The sequence below is a fragment of the Notothenia rossii genome (genome assembly GCF_949606895.1).
Source record: "Notothenia rossii genome assembly, chromosome: 6".
Lineage (NCBI taxonomy): Eukaryota > Metazoa > Chordata > Actinopteri > Perciformes > Nototheniidae > Notothenia > Notothenia rossii.
This window is the reverse complement of record NC_136909.1, coordinates 35,670,127-35,687,786: the sequence shown is the minus strand read 5'-3', so window position 1 is coordinate 35,687,786 and position 17,660 is coordinate 35,670,127. Positions and strand designations below refer to the sequence as shown.

At 38.8% G+C, this 17,660-nt stretch overlaps 1 protein-coding gene across 7 annotated transcripts in view; it reads right to left on the bottom strand.

Moving 5' to 3' along the window:
* Positions 1-1,974: 1,974 nt before the first annotated feature.
* LOC307043950 (ral guanine nucleotide dissociation stimulator-like) overlaps positions 1,975-17,660 on the bottom strand; it is a 70,434-nt gene continuing 54,748 nt past the window's right edge. For 4 of the 7 annotated variants that reach the window (XM_079688919.1, XM_079688918.1, XM_079688917.1 and 1 more), the window contains exons 9-19: positions 17,261-17,338; positions 16,357-16,443; positions 15,260-15,292; positions 15,023-15,144; positions 14,795-14,890; positions 13,602-13,815; positions 13,451-13,519; positions 11,139-11,183; positions 8,903-9,163; positions 7,847-7,961; positions 1,975-7,531 (exon numbers count right to left, since the gene is read on the bottom strand). In XM_079688919.1, coding sequence (XP_079545045.1) covers positions 7,356-7,531; positions 7,847-7,961; positions 8,903-9,163; positions 11,139-11,183; positions 13,451-13,519; positions 13,602-13,815; positions 14,795-14,890; positions 15,023-15,144; positions 15,260-15,292; positions 16,357-16,443; positions 17,261-17,338 — 1,296 coding nt within the window. In that variant the 3' untranslated portion in view covers positions 1,975-7,355. The remainder of the gene's footprint in view (positions 7,532-7,846; positions 7,962-8,902; positions 9,164-11,138; positions 11,184-13,450; positions 13,520-13,601; positions 13,816-14,794; positions 14,891-15,022; positions 15,145-15,259; positions 15,293-16,356; positions 16,444-17,260; positions 17,339-17,660) is intronic. The other 3 variants (XM_079688920.1, XM_079688916.1, XR_013809472.1) reach the window with 2 other exon arrangements.

Sequence of the window (17,660 nt, the reverse complement as noted above, 5' to 3'; positions counted from 1 at the left end):
ACACAATTAACTCTCTTGTCTCGCCTGCTGTCCCCCAAATTCCTGTGTACTGTAAAACAGACAGCAATGAATTTCTTAGATATTTTGTAAATAAAATCAGAGACATCAGGGAGAACATTTCACCACAGTCTTCTCTAAACTCTGTTGATGAAATGCCCCCACCCTGTACTTGGTGCTCTTTTAACCCGGTGACTCTCCAGGATATCACTGCTCTGCTTCTAAAAATGAAACCCTCCTCAGCTCCTACTGACATCATTCCTACTAAGCTGCTTTTAACAGTCTTCAATTTGATCGGCCCCGCTGTTGTATATTTGATGAATCTTTCACTTTCAACTGGTGTGGTTCCAACCTTTTTTAAACATGCAGTTGTTGAACCTGCACTTAAAAAGCCAAATCTGGACCCATCACACCCTAAAAACTATAGGCCAATTTCTAAGCTTCCTTTTCTGTCCAAAATCTTAGAAAAAATAGTGTCAGAGGAACTTACAGTGTTCCTTAAGGGAAAAAGCGTCCTGGATAAATTTCAGTCCGGTTTCCGCAGTAATCACTCCACGGAAACTGCCCTTATTCGAGTTTCCAGTGACATCATGATGGCAGCCGACTCTGGTGAATACACTGTTTTGGTTTTATTGGACCTTTCGTCTGCTTTCGACACTATTGATCATGGCATTATGAGAAACAGACTCAAAGATTTAGGGTTAGCTGGTTTGGTTTTAAAATGGTTTGATTCTTATCTTACTGAAAGAACTTTTAATGTGTTTTCCAACGAGTTCTTCTCCGAAACAGCTGACCTGTCATGTGGTGTACCACAGGGCTCGGTTTTAGGGCCGATTCTGTTTTTATTGTATATTCTTCCCCTGGGACAGCTAATTAGCCAGTTCCAAAATGTCTCCTACCATCTTTATGCGGATGATATCCAGCTGTACTGCACCTTCAAAAACTCTGAGCTACACAAACTGTCCTCCTTAACTAGCTGCTTGACGAGCATCAAACAGTGGTTAAGTGAAAACTTTCTCCAACTTAACTCGGACAAGACAGAGACTCTGATCATTGCTCCAGAAAACCGGATCCCTCTTATTAGCCACCACATGGGTAGCCTTGACTCGTCCACCCAGTCAAGTCTTCGGAATTTAGGTGTTGTTTTTGATTCAACCATGTCATTTAAACATCACACTAAAACACTGATCAGGAGCTGCTTTTTCCAGTTGAGGAACATCTCAAAGCTGAGAACCTTAGTATCAAAGGTGGAACTAGAGATGATCATTCATGCTTTTATTTCATCCCGCCTAGACTACTGCAATAGTCTCTTTACTTGCCTGAGCCAGAAGGATCTTCATCGTCTCCAGGTTGTTCAAAACTCTGCTGCAAGGCTTTTAACCCACACTAGTAAAAGAGCGCACATCACACCAGTTTTAGCAGAACTACACTGGCTCCCAGTCAGTGTCAGGATACATTTTAAAATACTAGTCCTCACTTTTAGAGCTCTAAATAATCAAGCCCCTGCCTATATTTCTGAGCTGCTGAAACTTTATAATCCTGCACGTTCTCTTAGATCCTCTGACAAATGCCTGCTGGTCATTCCGCACACGCACTTTAAAACCAGAGGGGATCGAGCCTTTCAAGCAGTGGCCCCCAGACTGTGGAACGCGCTGCCACTTTCCTTGCGCACTTTAAACTCTGTGGAGCCTTTTAAAAAGCAGCTGAAAACCTTGTTGTTTAGACAGACTTTTAGTAAAGGTGAAGGTTCTTTTTGAGTTTGTTTTATGTTTTGATGTTGTGTTTTGATGTGTATATGTAGCTGTGTGTTCCTTGTTTTACACCATGTATTCTCCTTTTTATCGTGATCTCACTGTGAAGCACTTTGTGAATCCTTTCTGTGAAAAGTGCTATATAAATAAACTTTACTTACTTACTTATTTTTTCACCCCTCCCTTAAATCTCCATCTTTGCCAAACACAATAAAGGTAAAGAGTCTTATTCATTTTATAAACTTAATGTTTATTCGTATATACATGAATATATTAATCTATAACCAAGAAAGGAAAGAATGTACATTGCAAAACAAAATATTTATATACAAATTAATAAATAAACAAAGACAAAATCAAGGACAGGTTCTTTCTTTACACAGGTTTTGTGTTCTTGGGAAAAGTAGGAAAAATAAAATGAAAAACACACTGCAGTTAGAAAAAGTTCGGAAATTCTTTTCGTTAAAATGGAAAATGGCACCCGAGCATAATTCAGGGGAACAAAACAAGAAATAAAAAACATACACACCACGCCAGCTGGTTTTATTTTCTTGTAAACGCAGCCTTTTTGTTCAAACTCGCACAGAATCAGGTCAAATCACAAAAAAGGTACTTCATTTCACCACGGGCTACGACGACACACAAACCAGTCCAACATCAACCTCATCAGCACAGAAACACTCCGGGGGGTCAGCTCATTTAAAGTTCCACTCATGTGCACAATGCTTTAGAGAACACGCGTAATATGGAGATGGAGCTGCTGCAGAAACATGTGACTGTGGGAAAACAAGGACAACAAGGAATCATTTAAAAAATGTTAAGCTGCGGAACGTATTGAGAGACAAAATCTGTCAATCTTTACACGTAAAATTAAAAATCAATTTAGACAGGCGTTCGATTAACAATAATTTATAGAATTTTTTTTATTATTATTTGATCGTATTTATGATGTGAAATTAATATTATATACTATTTATTATTTGAATAATCTAGATTTTATTTTCTACTTTTCTTTTACATCTATTTTATTAAGTTTTTTCTTTATTAAAATGTTCTCATTTACAATTTTTGTTGTCTTTATTTTTGTTTTCATGGTATTAAATTGCACCAATCTGCATTAAAAGGTGCAATACAAATGGATTACTTGATAACAAATTGTGGGATAGGGTGATTTTCTGGGAAATAAAGATTATAACCTTGATAAAATGTGTATTTTTTAAAGAATCTGTAAGCAATTCAAATGGAATGTTTCAGATTGAACAAAAGTGCAATAGCAGATTATGCTGTAGTGATTCTCGTCCTTAGTCTATAAACAATTTGTGACATTAAGGAGGACCTTGGAGCATTAAAGGTCCTGTTACAGTTTGCTTTGAAATAATGGAGGAGGAATTCTAACAAACCTCTAACAAATGTCTAATATACTACTGAAAAAGGCTTTTCACTGCATCGAAAAATGTTTGTAACATGTTTGTAGGGTCTTCACGACTGATCTCATCATTTTTCAAGAGGTGTTTTCGATGAGGTGTGTAAGAAAAGTAAAAATAAATGAGATTCTTAACCTAACATTTTTTATACAATGCATCTCAGATATAGAGTTTAGTTGGAAATAATAGCCTGGTTTATGGTTGGAAATAATAGCCTGGTTTATGGTTGGAAATGCAAGATCATATTAGCAAAGCCCCTTCACTTTTGAATATTTCCAAAATTAGCTGCAGAAAAGACATTAAAGAAGACATGTGTTGACGTGGGGTTTCTACAACAGCTTCATCTGACGCTCCGCACAAACATCTTTGCTTCAAGTTTCTCGGACTACAGTCTAATTTTTCACATGGGAAACGGTCCACAGTGTTCTTCTCACCCTTTTTTTTGTTTTTTCAGAAAAATGCAACGACAGTAAACATACAAATCTTTTTTCCTCACTATGAAAGGCAGAGGACTCGTCTGTTAAAAAGCAACATTTTTTTCTCTTTTCTTTTTCATTTTTGGCACATGGAGGGTCGCCAACAACACTAGTTAAGGGCAAATGTTCACTATGACACAATTAAGCGGGAGCGAGGCGATTTCTTTTTTTTGTTCACAGTGCTCAACATGAAGTGCCGCTCAAGTGAAAGGTCAATGGTCACAGTGTTCCACAGCGAGAAATGTACCGCCGTGAACAACTTCCAGCTTCTGCTGTCCTCACCATTTTGCTATCACACGTTGAATAGGGGGAATGGGGGGGGGGGGGGGGCTTCATTAATTTGATCATTTGGAGAATTATGAACTCATGCAGGTGGAAATAAAAAATAAAAAGGCAACACATGGTCGCAATCCAGGCGAATGTAGTGTGTATGAACAAATAAGGAAAAATCCAACCTTCGATATATTTCAGCATTTGGTTTAACCACTTTCCAATATGCTGTAATTTCCTACATTTCCCAGGATGCTGTGCAACATGTTTATGTAGTCAGAAGCCGGCTTGACTTAAGGCTTGAGTAGTAACGGCGCGTTACTTCAGGGTCAAAGAGCACAACAAGATTCTGTGGAACTACAGGTTACTGTAGGCAATATTTTTTTCAGAAATGTTGTTTAGTCCTTATCTTTAAAGTGAAAAGATTTATAAAGGATGCACCAAGCCCCCAGGAAGTGCGCCGGACATTGAAGCAATTGTTCCTAGTGGCCAAATGATGGTACTACAACTTCATTGTAAGTCCGTGACGTCATTGTGCCCAACAATACTTCTTCACATTGACTTACATTGGAAAAAAGACGTCAGTAAATCAGTATAATTTTGTTAAAATTAAATCAACTACCCAGTAGGAACACTCTAATAGCCCTTATTTAAATCATAAGGGTCTAAAAGTTGTTAACTGTGCTTAATTGTGTTCGGTTTGAGCACGGGAGATCGAAGGCGGGGCTTATGGAAAACCGGAGTGCGCACGCTCTATGGACCCAGATACGGGGGCGTTTGTTCTCAAGAGTCAGGACATTTTGGCCTCATGCGCCACAGGGCAACTCAACGGAAAAGAACGGGGTCCCGCCTTCAACACGTGCATAGTATCATGTATGAAGCATAAGTGCAGATTTAAAAGCTCTTTTACACAGTTCTTACACAAGTCAGTTGGAAACAAACATGCAGAAGCTGGAGGTAAGCTACAGCTGACAATCTGTAAGAGACAACTGTTATTTTTTTCAAATCCTCCGCCGGTTTCAAATCAGAAGCTGCTTTTATCTGAAATAAAAGCCCCATTGTTTTAGAAATAACCACTAATGTTTTCCTTTTGAAGAGCATATTGACTGGGTTTGGGGTTAGCTAACGGTAAATTAACAGAAAAGGGACTGCAGATGGAAATTAGCCAAAATCCTCTTCTTTGAGATAATAATTGAGTAGTGTGACCTGTGTATCAACAGAAGGAAGCTGTACAGAATACTTTAAAAAAAAAAGAAGCCCTTCAAGAGTTTACTGTTGTTGGAATGTATTTGTGGTAAAGGGGACGTGCATCACCAAGAACTGGTTAGCTGTTTTAGGTTGGATTTAACCTTTAAAGAAAAACGTCACGGAAAGCACAGAAAAAGCAGCGAGGAGAGTTTGTTCCCTCGTTTGCAGTTTTGGCAGCATCACCGAAGCGCCTCCTACACACTGCGTCTGATTTAAGAAGCTTTTCCTGCACTTTGAAAACTTTTCCAGATCTGGAAATCATCAAAATAAAATATAATTTCAACACGTCTGGCAGGATAAATCAGCAGGACTTAGGAGCAACACACAGGCCAAGCATGGCACGTTTGGAACTGATGGATATGAAGGATGATCCGCCATGTTGGAAGAACTGAACCACAGTTAAGCTCTTCTACCCATGCAACAGTCCAGGGTTAAACCAAATCATCAGCTTGCTCCTAAAATAACAGATTTTTGTTTATTCTTTCAAAGGTTTTCATCCCGAATTTCTCTACTGTAGTATTTCAGGAAACATAACTAATCCTTTTGTTTGAAAAAGGTTTCACTCAGGTGTATGGAAGCCTATTTTTGCCAGGAAAAGGAAGACATTTAAAGAAATTAAAAACTGAAATGTATTTTGGGATGATTGTATAGTATTTATGTTCAACTGTGACAAAACAAGCTAATTAAAGACTTCCTCTTGTAATACAAATGTTACTGGGATGTTTTCGGTTTTTTACTCATATTTGTATCGAATGATTTATTGAGAAATGTTGGGAAAATAAATTGATACAAATATTCATTAGTGTTATTATACAAGTTTTTTGTTTGTTTTCTTAACCATTCCTCCATCTTTATTTTATTGGTCTTTTCTTGGCAGTGATGGTTTTCCATATTAACTTATTTTTTGGAAAACAGCAAACTAACATTAAAAACTTCTCCCCCCGCAGAGGACAAGAGATGTTTTGTGTCGTCTTCCAACATGGCGGCGGGCGGTCAGGAAGTAGAGAAATCCGTGAAGTGATGAGGGTAACTAGCAGCACCATATGAGAGCAGAGAGATGCTAAAAAAAATGTACAAAGCCAAAATGAATAAAAATGTTGATAACGTGACAAAGTCTATTAACAAAAATCTCATGGTCCGTTTCAAAGCACATACTGCACAGTTGGTGTGAATTGATATATACACTCGGTTGCTTTTCTGCTCACTTGTTTTTCCCTCTGGAACGTTTGGGTTGGGGTCCCAGTCACTGCCACGTCCTTCGCTGTGTAGTGGTTACAACTCATTAATAATAAAAAGAAAAAGAAGCATGTTATTCATGACTGTGCCCACTGGATGTTTTTGACACCAATGTTTCCATTTCCGACCTTTTTGTTTTAGTTTTTTTGTAACATGGCAGCTTTTTAGATTTGAAAAGAGTTCAGCTCCCCTCAACTGGTGGTAAAACGCCGAAGGAAAATGTCCCAGCGTCCACAGAGCGTGAGGGGTTCAGTGCCCCGGTCCCAGAAACACTGTCGACAACAGGAACCTGGGGTAAAAGGCGGCGGTACACTCATGAGAAAAAGTTCCCTGACAAAATTGAAACACATTCGAAACGCCCATCTGTAGTTGGCGGCTTTGTGTTGTTCGTGTGTGTACTCCGTGACAGGGTGAGTGGCATTCAGGGATCGAGGCTGCCGAGGAACTCTGGGGTTTTGAAATTATTTTAACGAAGGTGATTAAAAACTCAAGCATGAGGCTTGAACGAAAACCTTTAAGAGCTGAGCGTTAAGATGTAAACACTTGTAAACTAAAAGTAAAAGAAAAAACGAAATGGATCTGCTTCTTCACAAGCAACGGGACATTTTCCCCCCGAGTGTTCGACTGGTCCCTCCGCCGAGCATTCACCAACACTTTATCCACAAACGTGTCCTTTTTGTTGTCTTCGGTAAAACAGCATGGACGTTTCCACGCGCCTTATAAAGCCCTGAAGGGTCCTGATGATGCGACAGCTGTTCCTAAGTGCTTCCTCTGCTTTCTGCTCATCCACAGAAAGGTTGGTCATTCATCTCCTCTTGTGTTTTTGTCCAAAACCAAAACTCAGATACTTTTGCCTCCGACAGAACACAAATGTTTCTTCTGAGGAGTGGGAGACCAGAGAGAGGGTTAAAGGGGTTGGTGGAGGGGAGGCAGGAGGTGGCGCGTTTCTCCCTTCAGAAAATCCCTTTAGCTATTTTCAGTCCCTTCTGTTTCATGCGAGGCAGCGTGGAGCTGGCCACGTTCTTGGTCCTCATCGGCCGGGCCAGGCCGCGCTTCTTCAGCACAAAGTCGTAGTTGGCAGTGGAGTTCATGGCGTAGAAAACGTTGGCGTTGTCCGGGATCCGGAGCTCTGCAGAATGAGAAGGAGCAAGATGAAGTCAGGCAAAATGCATTGTGTTGAAGAGAAATGACAGTTAAATACAACAAAAGTACATGTTCAAAAAGCTCTATTGGTGTAAATGTGCTTCTCTCTTATGTCTTTCCCTTTTCCCACTAGGATATTAAGTAACAGTACACAAACTGCAATGTGGCATAGTGGGAGAAAGAACTATGTTAATACAAAACATCTGCAGATGGTTTTAGAAAAAAACAGTCCTAAGTTAGCTTATTATCAAATGTAGTTAACTGTGGTTTGAGTCAGAATGTGTGTGTCTTAAGTTTCCACCTTTGTCCTCAGAGATTTTCTGCATCAGCTCGTACTCCTCGGTCTTCTCCCGCTCCAGATTGTGTTTGATCATCGCCTTCCTGATGACGGCCGGAGTCTTGTCCTGACTCGTCACCTGAACCAAAGGGACAAACATCAGAGCCTGGTATCTCTGTCGGAGCCAAACTGCCTGTAGTCTCAACAGTTTCAGATAAACATCATTTTTAGTTCTATAGTTTCAGTGAAAAGGGTTAGGATTAGTCACGACAAATTATATAAATATGTTTAGAGATATATAGTTTAATTTTCCCCCTTCATATGATTTTTTAAAAGAATTAATAATTTATTAGTTTAATAATTATTTAGAATTTTGTAGTATTTATTTATATATATGCTCTCTTTTTTTATATCCCCCTTTATGTGTGTATTCGCAATTTTTTGTTTAATCACTTCTAGATTTTTTAATTGTTAATTTATATGTTCTCATTTGTTTTATAATTATCCCCTTTAATATTATTCATTTTTTTATAAATTTGCAATTTATTTGTTTTATAATTCCCTACATTTTAGTTTTAATTTTTTTTTTATTATCCCCATCTATTTTATTAATTTTAGAAATGCTAAATTAATTAGTTTAATTATTATATTGATTTTAATTATTTATAAAAAATGCTTATGAATTCGAAGCATATAATAAGGCACGTTTCTTTTTCTTGTTCGTTTAAACTGTATTAAGGATTTTATGAATCCTGCTAAATACAGGGAATAAATATAACATAAATAAAACATTGAATACATTTGTGGTATAGTCATTTCAAAATGAGTAGACTATAACGTAAACAGGATTTTAGGAATATATGCTACTATTAAAAAGGAATGAATAAAGAGGTATCAAAAGGTTATAAAAGCATCTGCGTTTTGCTAAGCACATAATTTATTATCCTGTATGTATTATAGTTGTTTTAACATGAATACTCTGGAACTAACACTATATTAAGCAAGGCAGATAACAGAGATCGTGATGTTACGCATATTGAGGTGCTTTCTACAACAAGAACACTTTGAACGTTTCCTCACCAGGATGCTCTTGTACATGTTGCCGTTCTCCACGTCCAGGCTGACCCGGATGATGCAGCAGTCGTCCACCTGCTGGTTGTACAGCGGCAGCGACAGGGTGGAGTAGTTGGACACTGCCGACACAGAGCGTTTGTGTGAGCGGGAGGCGGACAGCGGGGTGGAGGAGGAGACGGAGGAGGAGGAGGCGCTGCTGGAGCCCGAGGCCGAGCCGGAGCTGTTCCCAGAGGTGTCCAGGGAAGAGAGGGATGTGCACTCCCAGAACTGAGAGGAGAGCAGAGGAGGGGTGAGGGCAGAACATCGCTGGACACACAGGAGGCTGACGCTGTTCTAATCATGCATAGAGTGGTGCAGTGAGGAGGGATTTGTGTATGCCGACCAGCAAATTAGCTTCACAAGGGCCCCGCCAAAAGTAATGGGATTTTTACATTGGATTTCTGAATATTGGTCAAAATAAACTCTGTGGCAAACACAGATTTATGATACTTAAAACTTTTTGTTCTACAGCATAATCTCTACATATTAAGAACACTTTATGATTTTTGAAGCGTAAATGAAATCAGCAGAAGTAAAAAGCTAACATTAGGCTATAAACAAACGACAGCACGGTTGCATGGCTGTGCATCACCACCGCTAAGCTAAAGGCGGCTAATGCTCAGCGAGACTACGTTTATTTGTCTCTTTTAGTCAACTCCTGTTTTTATGACACATAGAAGTATAACAAAACTTTAAAATCTCTTCAACTTGTGATAAACATAGATTTGATTTCTGGCTTCTAACCAAAACATGTTGGGAGGAAAGTTGACTACGAGGAAAAGGAACCAGAAGTGGTGAAATGTCAAAAGTCATTTCCATGTTTTGGGATATATGTATTGCACCCAGGCCTCCGGGAAGTGTGCCGGATGCTGGCATTTTCTGGTGGCCAAAAAGTTGTAATACAACTTCCATGTCAGTTTGTGATGTCGTTATAGCCCAAAAATACTTTTTCCCATTGACTAACATTGGGAATGAGTTGCTGCTAATCAGAGGATATTTTTTTTAAGTCAATAAACAACGCAGCACGAAAAAATGTATAGCCCATATTTAAATTATTAAGGTGAGTTAAAAGCCGAAATCCAGAGTAATTGTTCCACTCCGTTTATCTGACCGAGCCAAGATTGGCCATGAGGGCTTTTCGTTTGGAGGAGGGTTTAAGCAAAATGCAGGTGCTCTATGGACCCAGATACGGGTACTTTTGCTCTTGAGAGTCAGGTCATTTTGACTTCATGGGCCACTGAGCAATTTTCATAGGAATGAAAGGGGTCACGCCTCCAACGCTGGATCCAGTCTCTTTATAAATCCATGACTGCACCACTCTATTCTTCTTCATTAAACTACTACTCCATCAATTTTACATATCAAGATTTGCCCACTTGTCTCTAAGAGTGCTGCTCAGCCTCAGATGTGGGTTTACCAGTTTTAACCACTCTATCACTTTTCCAGCCCACAAAAGATAAAACCACTCCATCTTCCATAATATGAAAGCCTGACACAGCACTGTGATTGGCTAAATGGTACATTTACATACAGATTTTCCTGTCTTCGCGACTCTTCAAAGAGCTTTTACAAGTCGGCATTTATTGTGGATTATACAGTAAATGTCTTACTACTGTTATCACTGGCTGCAACTTTATTACTTTTTAAATGTTCACCTATTTTTATAATGCGCTACTTATCTTTCATACTGTGAATGTGTAGTAATTTGATCAATGTGTGATTACCTCTAATAGTTAGTCTTTTTTGCAATGTCCCCTTTGCTCTAACATTGTAAATGTCCCCGCTGTGGGACACATTAAAAAGGTTTCTGATTCAAATGTTTAGGGAGACTAACATTCCCACACATTCACTCAAGGCTGGCAATCCCACATTTGGGGTTAAATATCTTGCCCAAGGACACGTTGACTGCATGTTGACTGCAGGAGCTGGGGATTGAACCTCCATCCTCTATCTCCTGAGCCACAGCTGCGATGGTGTTTGAATGATTATCTATGCTGTCTTATACTGTGACAAATGTTCGGATGAATCACTAATTTGATGCTAATTTAGCTGCAGGCGAGTTAGTTAGCTTCCAAATTCCACTTCATAAGAATGATATTAATAACAATAATACCTTCAAACAGTCGCACTTATCCAACAAAGTGCTTCACATTAAAACAAAAAACAGCAATAACAAAATAAAAGTACTAAAAGATCAACATACTAATTCCTTCCTGATGACGGATGGAGTCTTGTCCTGACTCGTCACCTGAATCAAAAGGGACAAACATCAGAGCCTCGTATGTATGGAGTCAAACTATCTTTAGAATTTACAATAACGGTGTTTAAATGTAAATAGTAATGTTGTGTCTCTCTTAAAATGATCTTTAACCACTTTTTCTGCTGTGAAATATTGTGTTTTCTGGAATAGGGTGATCTCCTAGAAGTTATACATGTTTATTCATTAGTTTATGATTTTAAAAATACAGTTACAAAGTGCTTTACATGAAAACACAAAACAAAGCCAAGAACTAAAGGAGCAACATACAAATAAGGGGGCTGTACACATGAGGGTTTTTTTACCACGTCGGCCGGGCTCTGGATGTCTACTCTTGTGCTGAACTTTTTCAAGGTGTTGTTTTTTTAAAGTTATATTAAAATATTGTCCATGGGACAGTAGTGTTACCCTAAAAAACGCTGTTTCTGTCTCTTCTCTGCTACGCTACGCTCTGTGTGTGTTGCGTTTGTGTGCCGGACACCAGCACCAGAGCCGTTGATATTAATGATCTTGTGATATTTTAGCAGCGGTGCTCATAAAATGAATATGGGTGACACAATGGACAGATCTTAAAGTCAGGGTTACGATAAACCTGCACTTAAATTAATTAAATTATCTTCTCCATATTTGCCGTACAGTAGTATTTACAGTAATACAGACATATCTTGCTGCGATTGGATGTTCTTCATCACATGAAAAAAGTTGAACTATTTTCAATCCTGGTAGCGCCATGGTTGCGCATGCTCGTGCATTGGAAAAAAGAGCACTGGTGCACAGAGGCGGTGTTGCTCTCATGTTTGAGCACGACTGCAAAATACGCTCATGTGTACGGCCCCTAAGACAGTAAAACCCATAAGAAAGAATACAAAGAATCAGGTGAAAATCAGGAGGGCAAGCAGTGGGATAAAAGTATGTTTTGAGCCTAGATTTAAAGAAGCCACTGATGTACACTGAACAAAAATATAAATGCAACACTTTTGTTTTTGCTCCCATTTTTCATGAGATTAACTCAAAGATCTAAAACATTTTATATATACACAAAATAACCATTTATCTAAAATATTGTTCACAAATCTGAAAAAATCTGTGATAGTGAGCACTTCTCCTTTGCCGAGATAATCCATCCCACCTCAACCCTAACCCTAACATGTCACCCATCTCCTTCGCATAGAGTTGATCAGGTTGTTGATTGTGGCCTGTGGAATGTTGGTCCACTCCTCTTCAATGGCTGTGCGAAGTTGCTGGATATTGGCAGGAACTGGAACACGCTGTCGTATACGCCGATCCAGAGCATCCCAAACATGCTCAATGGGTGACATGTTAGGGTTTAACCCTAGGGTTTTCGGACCCCCCCAGACCCCCCCCAATAAAGCAAAACTGCACGTTTCAGAGTGGCCTTTTATTGTGGCCAGCCTAAGGCACACCTGTGTAATAATTATGCTGTCTAATCAGCATCTTGATATGCCACACCTGTGAGGTGGGATGGATTATCTCGGCAAAGGAGAAGTGCTCACTATCACAGATTTTTTCAGATTTGTGAACAATGTTTGAGAGAAATGGTTATTTTGTGTATATAGAAAATGTTTTAGATCTTTGAGTTCCTCTCATGAAAAATGGGAGCAAAAACAAAAGTGTTGCATTTATATTTTTGTTCAGTGTATATGCCCTTACGTTTATTCTTAGGAAACCCCTGCCCGAGGAACTCAAAGAACAAGCAGTGTAAGATAAACCATCTGAGACATACTGAGGAGTCAGACTATTCAGTGCCTTCTAAGTCATTTAGATAGTTGGATTCTAGCTTAAATGCTACACCGGGGTAACAGCATCAAGGTTTTTGTCATATGGAAGTGGGCGTGGTTTTATCTAAAGCTGATTGGAAAAGCGATAGGCGCTCCTAGGTCTGGTGAAGGGCTGTGAGATTGAGCAGCATTATGGCAAATGTAGTTTTTTTTTTTTAGCTTACTACTAGGAAACTAGCCTGACTCTATTGCTTAATTTTCTTTTAATCTTTATCTAATATCTATATATCTTCACTAGACTGCTGCGGTACCACTTTATAGGCGAGTCCTTTAGGATGTAAACATGTCTAGACTACGGATTTCCCACAGCCTAAAGGTGATGTCTCTAAATGACTGATTATGTCAGACAGAACCTAAAGAAATTAAATTTGGATGTTAAATATAACTACCAAATGGCTGTCAACATGCCTGATCTGATTTGAAGGATAAAAATACAAATAGAAAAGTAAAACTTGTTACCGTTGACGTGTCTGCCAGAGCTTCCCTTCCTAAAGCAGAGACGGTAAGTTTCACAGAGGGAGTCGACGTCTACAGAGAAAGAGACAGAGAAATTTAACTTTTTGTACACAAAACTAAATAAAGGTCTCTTACGCTGGTCTTTGCTCCTCACCTTTCTCTCGTGTCCCTCCGGAGAATCTGACAGGAAGCTGGGGTTCACGTCCTCCAGGTCTGAACCACTGGAGCTGACCGAGGTGACGCTTAGAGCGTCCCCGCTGTCCCCCCCGCCCCCCCCGCCTCCTTGGTACGCTCTGTAGTGCGAGTGGTCGAAGGACTTGGAATGAGAGCCGGGGGGGCCGCTGCAGCCGGCCTCCGTCAACTGCCGGCTGGAACAGAAATAATGAGGGGAGATTTTAAGTCGGACTTACTTCACCCTCAGCAACGCTTTTATACTGTGCAGTTCAACTGCTTTTTTGTTTCAATATTCAATCTCTTTTTTTATATATCTTTTAATTGACATTTTACTTTAACTTGTAATATTTATAAAAATATTTCATTCTATTTTTTATTTTATTGTTAATTGTATTTTTTTTTGTATAAATATCTTAATTTTGTATTTATACTTTTATTCCACATTCTTTCTTTAAATTCGAATGTATAAAAATATCTGTATTCCATTTCTTATTTTTTTTTAATCTATTAGAGAACATTCAACTTTAACTTCTTATGTCTACGTAAAAATATTCTTTCTATTTTTATTTATTTCACATTCTTACTTGTTTAAATAAACATTTAATTGTATTTGTATCTTTTATTGGACGTTAGAATTGGACATATTACTTTATCTTCTTATGTTTACAAAAATATCTTTATTTTTGAATTTACCTTTGTATTCCAAATTCTTACTTAACTTCTAATGTTTATATACATTTATATTTTTTGTCTATTGTAGTAAAACATTTCTAAGCTCCTTATGTTTATATAATTATCCCAATTTTATTTTTATTTTATCTTTCAAATGCACATTCTTACTTTAACCTATTTGGTTTATATACATATTTTATTCAATTGTTATCTTTTATTGGACACTTTACTTTCACTTATTAGGTTCATATAAATATGTGTTTCCAATTTATTTTATGTCTTTTATTTCATTCTAAAAATGGAGCCACTGTTACAAAACCAAATATCTCTCTGGACAAATAAAGTTTTCAGATTTGAATTATTTCTGATAATTGTCATAATTAAGAAGGAGGAAGATTATTTGGCAATGTATTGGCTGCTATGACACATGTGGACTCAGCTTATGAATAATAAAAAATAAGCATCTGTCAACCCTCAGTTCCGATGAGCTCTGTCACTCACTCGCTCCAGCGCTTCATGATTCCTCCGTTCTTCTTGGCTCTGAGCGTGTTGCTGGCCGACTCCGACAGCGGCTCGATCTCACAGGACAGATTGTAGCTGCGGGGACAGGAAGTCAGGACGATGAGGACATGAATCTGAACTGATCTCAAGTATAAGACTTGAATCCTTCAACACCTCACGTAGTAAAACTTGATCCAGTCCTGATTTTACTATATCACACAGACTAACCTCTCTGCTTCGCTGAGTTTTTCCACGCCTGCGAACCACTCCCTGAAGTGGCTGTCCTGAGTGAAACTGTAGTTGTTGGACGCTAACTGGAGCAGCTTGATCTGAGCGATCACCTCAAACTCCTGCAAAAAAAAACATAAGAGAGCAAGGGAGGGTTAAGAACCAGTTAGTGAGATCTGAACTGGGAGCCACTTCGTTTCTTCTGTTCTTTTAGGTAACCCAAAAAGTATGACCCACCTTTCTTCTCTTCTCAAAGTTGATCAGACCACCCTGAAATAAAAAAACATGAAAAATGGGATGTTAAAAAAATGTGAACATGCCAAAGAGGAAGTAAGGGCCTGTATCCACATAGCGCCTTCTTCTGAGCGCCAGCATCTTTTTTAATAGTTTAGTATGAGGAGAGAGTGCTTGACGTTGAATGCGGCTGGATAATGAAAAAGCACCCAGCGTCTTTTTTCAGTTCTTTTGTGCTGTGTTTCCGATGGATTCTAGTAAATATATATTTTAAACCTTTCAGAAAAATGGCGGTGACTGTAGAAATTGGAGAAGAAGCTTGTTTTTGTCCGTGTCTTTCAGGCTGAAACTGTCAAAACAATGACCAAAAAGCTTCTTTAAGCAGATCGTCGGACAGACTCTGAAAGCCGCTGCTAGTTTAACTCACTTTTATCGCTGTACACGGATCGTCTTCCTTGCTCAATCGCTGTCAGACTGAGTTGTGAAGCTAATTTATACAAAGTCTGAGAAAACATACTGTACATCTCAATTTATCGTGGCTTATTTGCAAGAAGAAAATAAACCATCCTTTAAAATGCTTGTTTTCAGAATGGAGCTTGGTTCAGGGCTTTGCTAACACAAAGCACACATACCTAATACAATCTGAGGGGGGATGCTAGTTTGTCTTGCACAGTGTTGGGTCAGTTACTCTAAAAAAGAAATGCATTCCACATTATTAGTAACTTTAAAACAAAAGTAATGCCTTACAATACTCAATTACTCACTGCTGAAGGGACTTAGTTACACTAATAGTTAGATTACTCTTTAACATCACCTGAGATCTACCACAAATCAAATGAAAAATAACAATATACATTTAAACCTAAGTTATGCCTAGATCAGCACAGATCCAGATAATCTGTCGTAACGGGCAACATTTCCTTCTCGATGTATTCCGCAACAAGCCTGTTTATCTCTGCTATGCGACTCAAATCTAATCTGATTACAGTAACCCTCTACAAAGTAATGCATTACCCCCAACACTGGTGGTCTTGTGACGCTGTGTGGACACAAGGCCTTAATACCAATACAAATATATAAGAGTAAAGTCTCATGTCAACCTCAGTGTAATCCTTCATGGCAGTGTCCATCATCACCAGGTCCGTCAGGAAGGTCCCCAGGTAAGGAATGGTCCCCTGCATCACTCCCTGCTCACACAGGACAGAGGGCAGTCAGCAGAGGTAGGAAACATGGAGGCTGAGACACTTGAGTGTAGTGGTTACCATTTGTTCATGGCAGAGAGGCACAAAAGTGCATGAGATAAAAGCCATATTTAGCACTTTTCAAAACAAACTTGTTCTATGCAGTTACTACAACAACCTTTTTTTAATATTCGTTTTTTCTGCACACACACAAGATTGCATAAAATCCAGATACTGGTATTCTTTCGAGATTTGCCAGGAGAGGTCAAGAGGTTGTGAACCTATACAACAGACCTCCTCTAAACTAAACTAAAGAAATTAACATAAAAAAGGGGGAAAAAAATACAAGAACCACAAAAAAAGAGCATAAAACAAGCCACTAAATAGACACAATCCAATACAAAGAAATACATCTATATTGAATATACATGTCAAGTTGTTAAGGATAAAGAGCTCTTGATAACTTGATGTTCCGTATCTGAACACATGATGAGTATAATTTGTCTTGAGTTTCAGATTTTCCTGGACAATTTCATCACTACGTTATGATGGATGTCATGTCATGGGTATTTTTAATTGGTCCATATTTTGCAGGTCAAACAAAAGTGGCTGATTAGCTACTATCAGTATTTTGATAAGCGATGGATTTCCTCACTGTTACAGTTCAGTTTGTATTTACTCCATGAGTGCAGTGACTTCACTTGCCATTGGAGGGGGCTGTTTGCACAAAATGGATGAATGTGTGAGAACAGCCACATATAGCAGAGGCTTAACTTATTTTAAAAAATAAGATAAATATACTTCTGATGCTTCATGGACTCACCAGTTCTCTCTGCTGCTGCTGTCTCCTCTGAGCTCGTTTGGGGTTGGTTTCCAAAGTGGCGAACTTTGAAGTGCCCTCCTGCAAAATAACAACAAGGTACGTTCATGTTATGTTAATTTCACAAAGAAAGAAACCATTCTGTGCTATTCTTCAAATCCTGTTACACATTTCACATACAGGCCTTTATTGTCTTCCATCAACAACAACAAATTAACATTGATAAAGAGCCAACACGAATCTGTTCTCGTTATTTTTCAGGCGATAACCCACTCGTCCCTCTACAGCAGGGGTGGGGAACCTCCGGCCCCTGGGCCGTATACGGCCCGCGAGACCATTTGCTACGGCCCTCGAGGTCATTTATAAACACACGCAAAAAATAAAAAAATTAAAGAAATGTAGA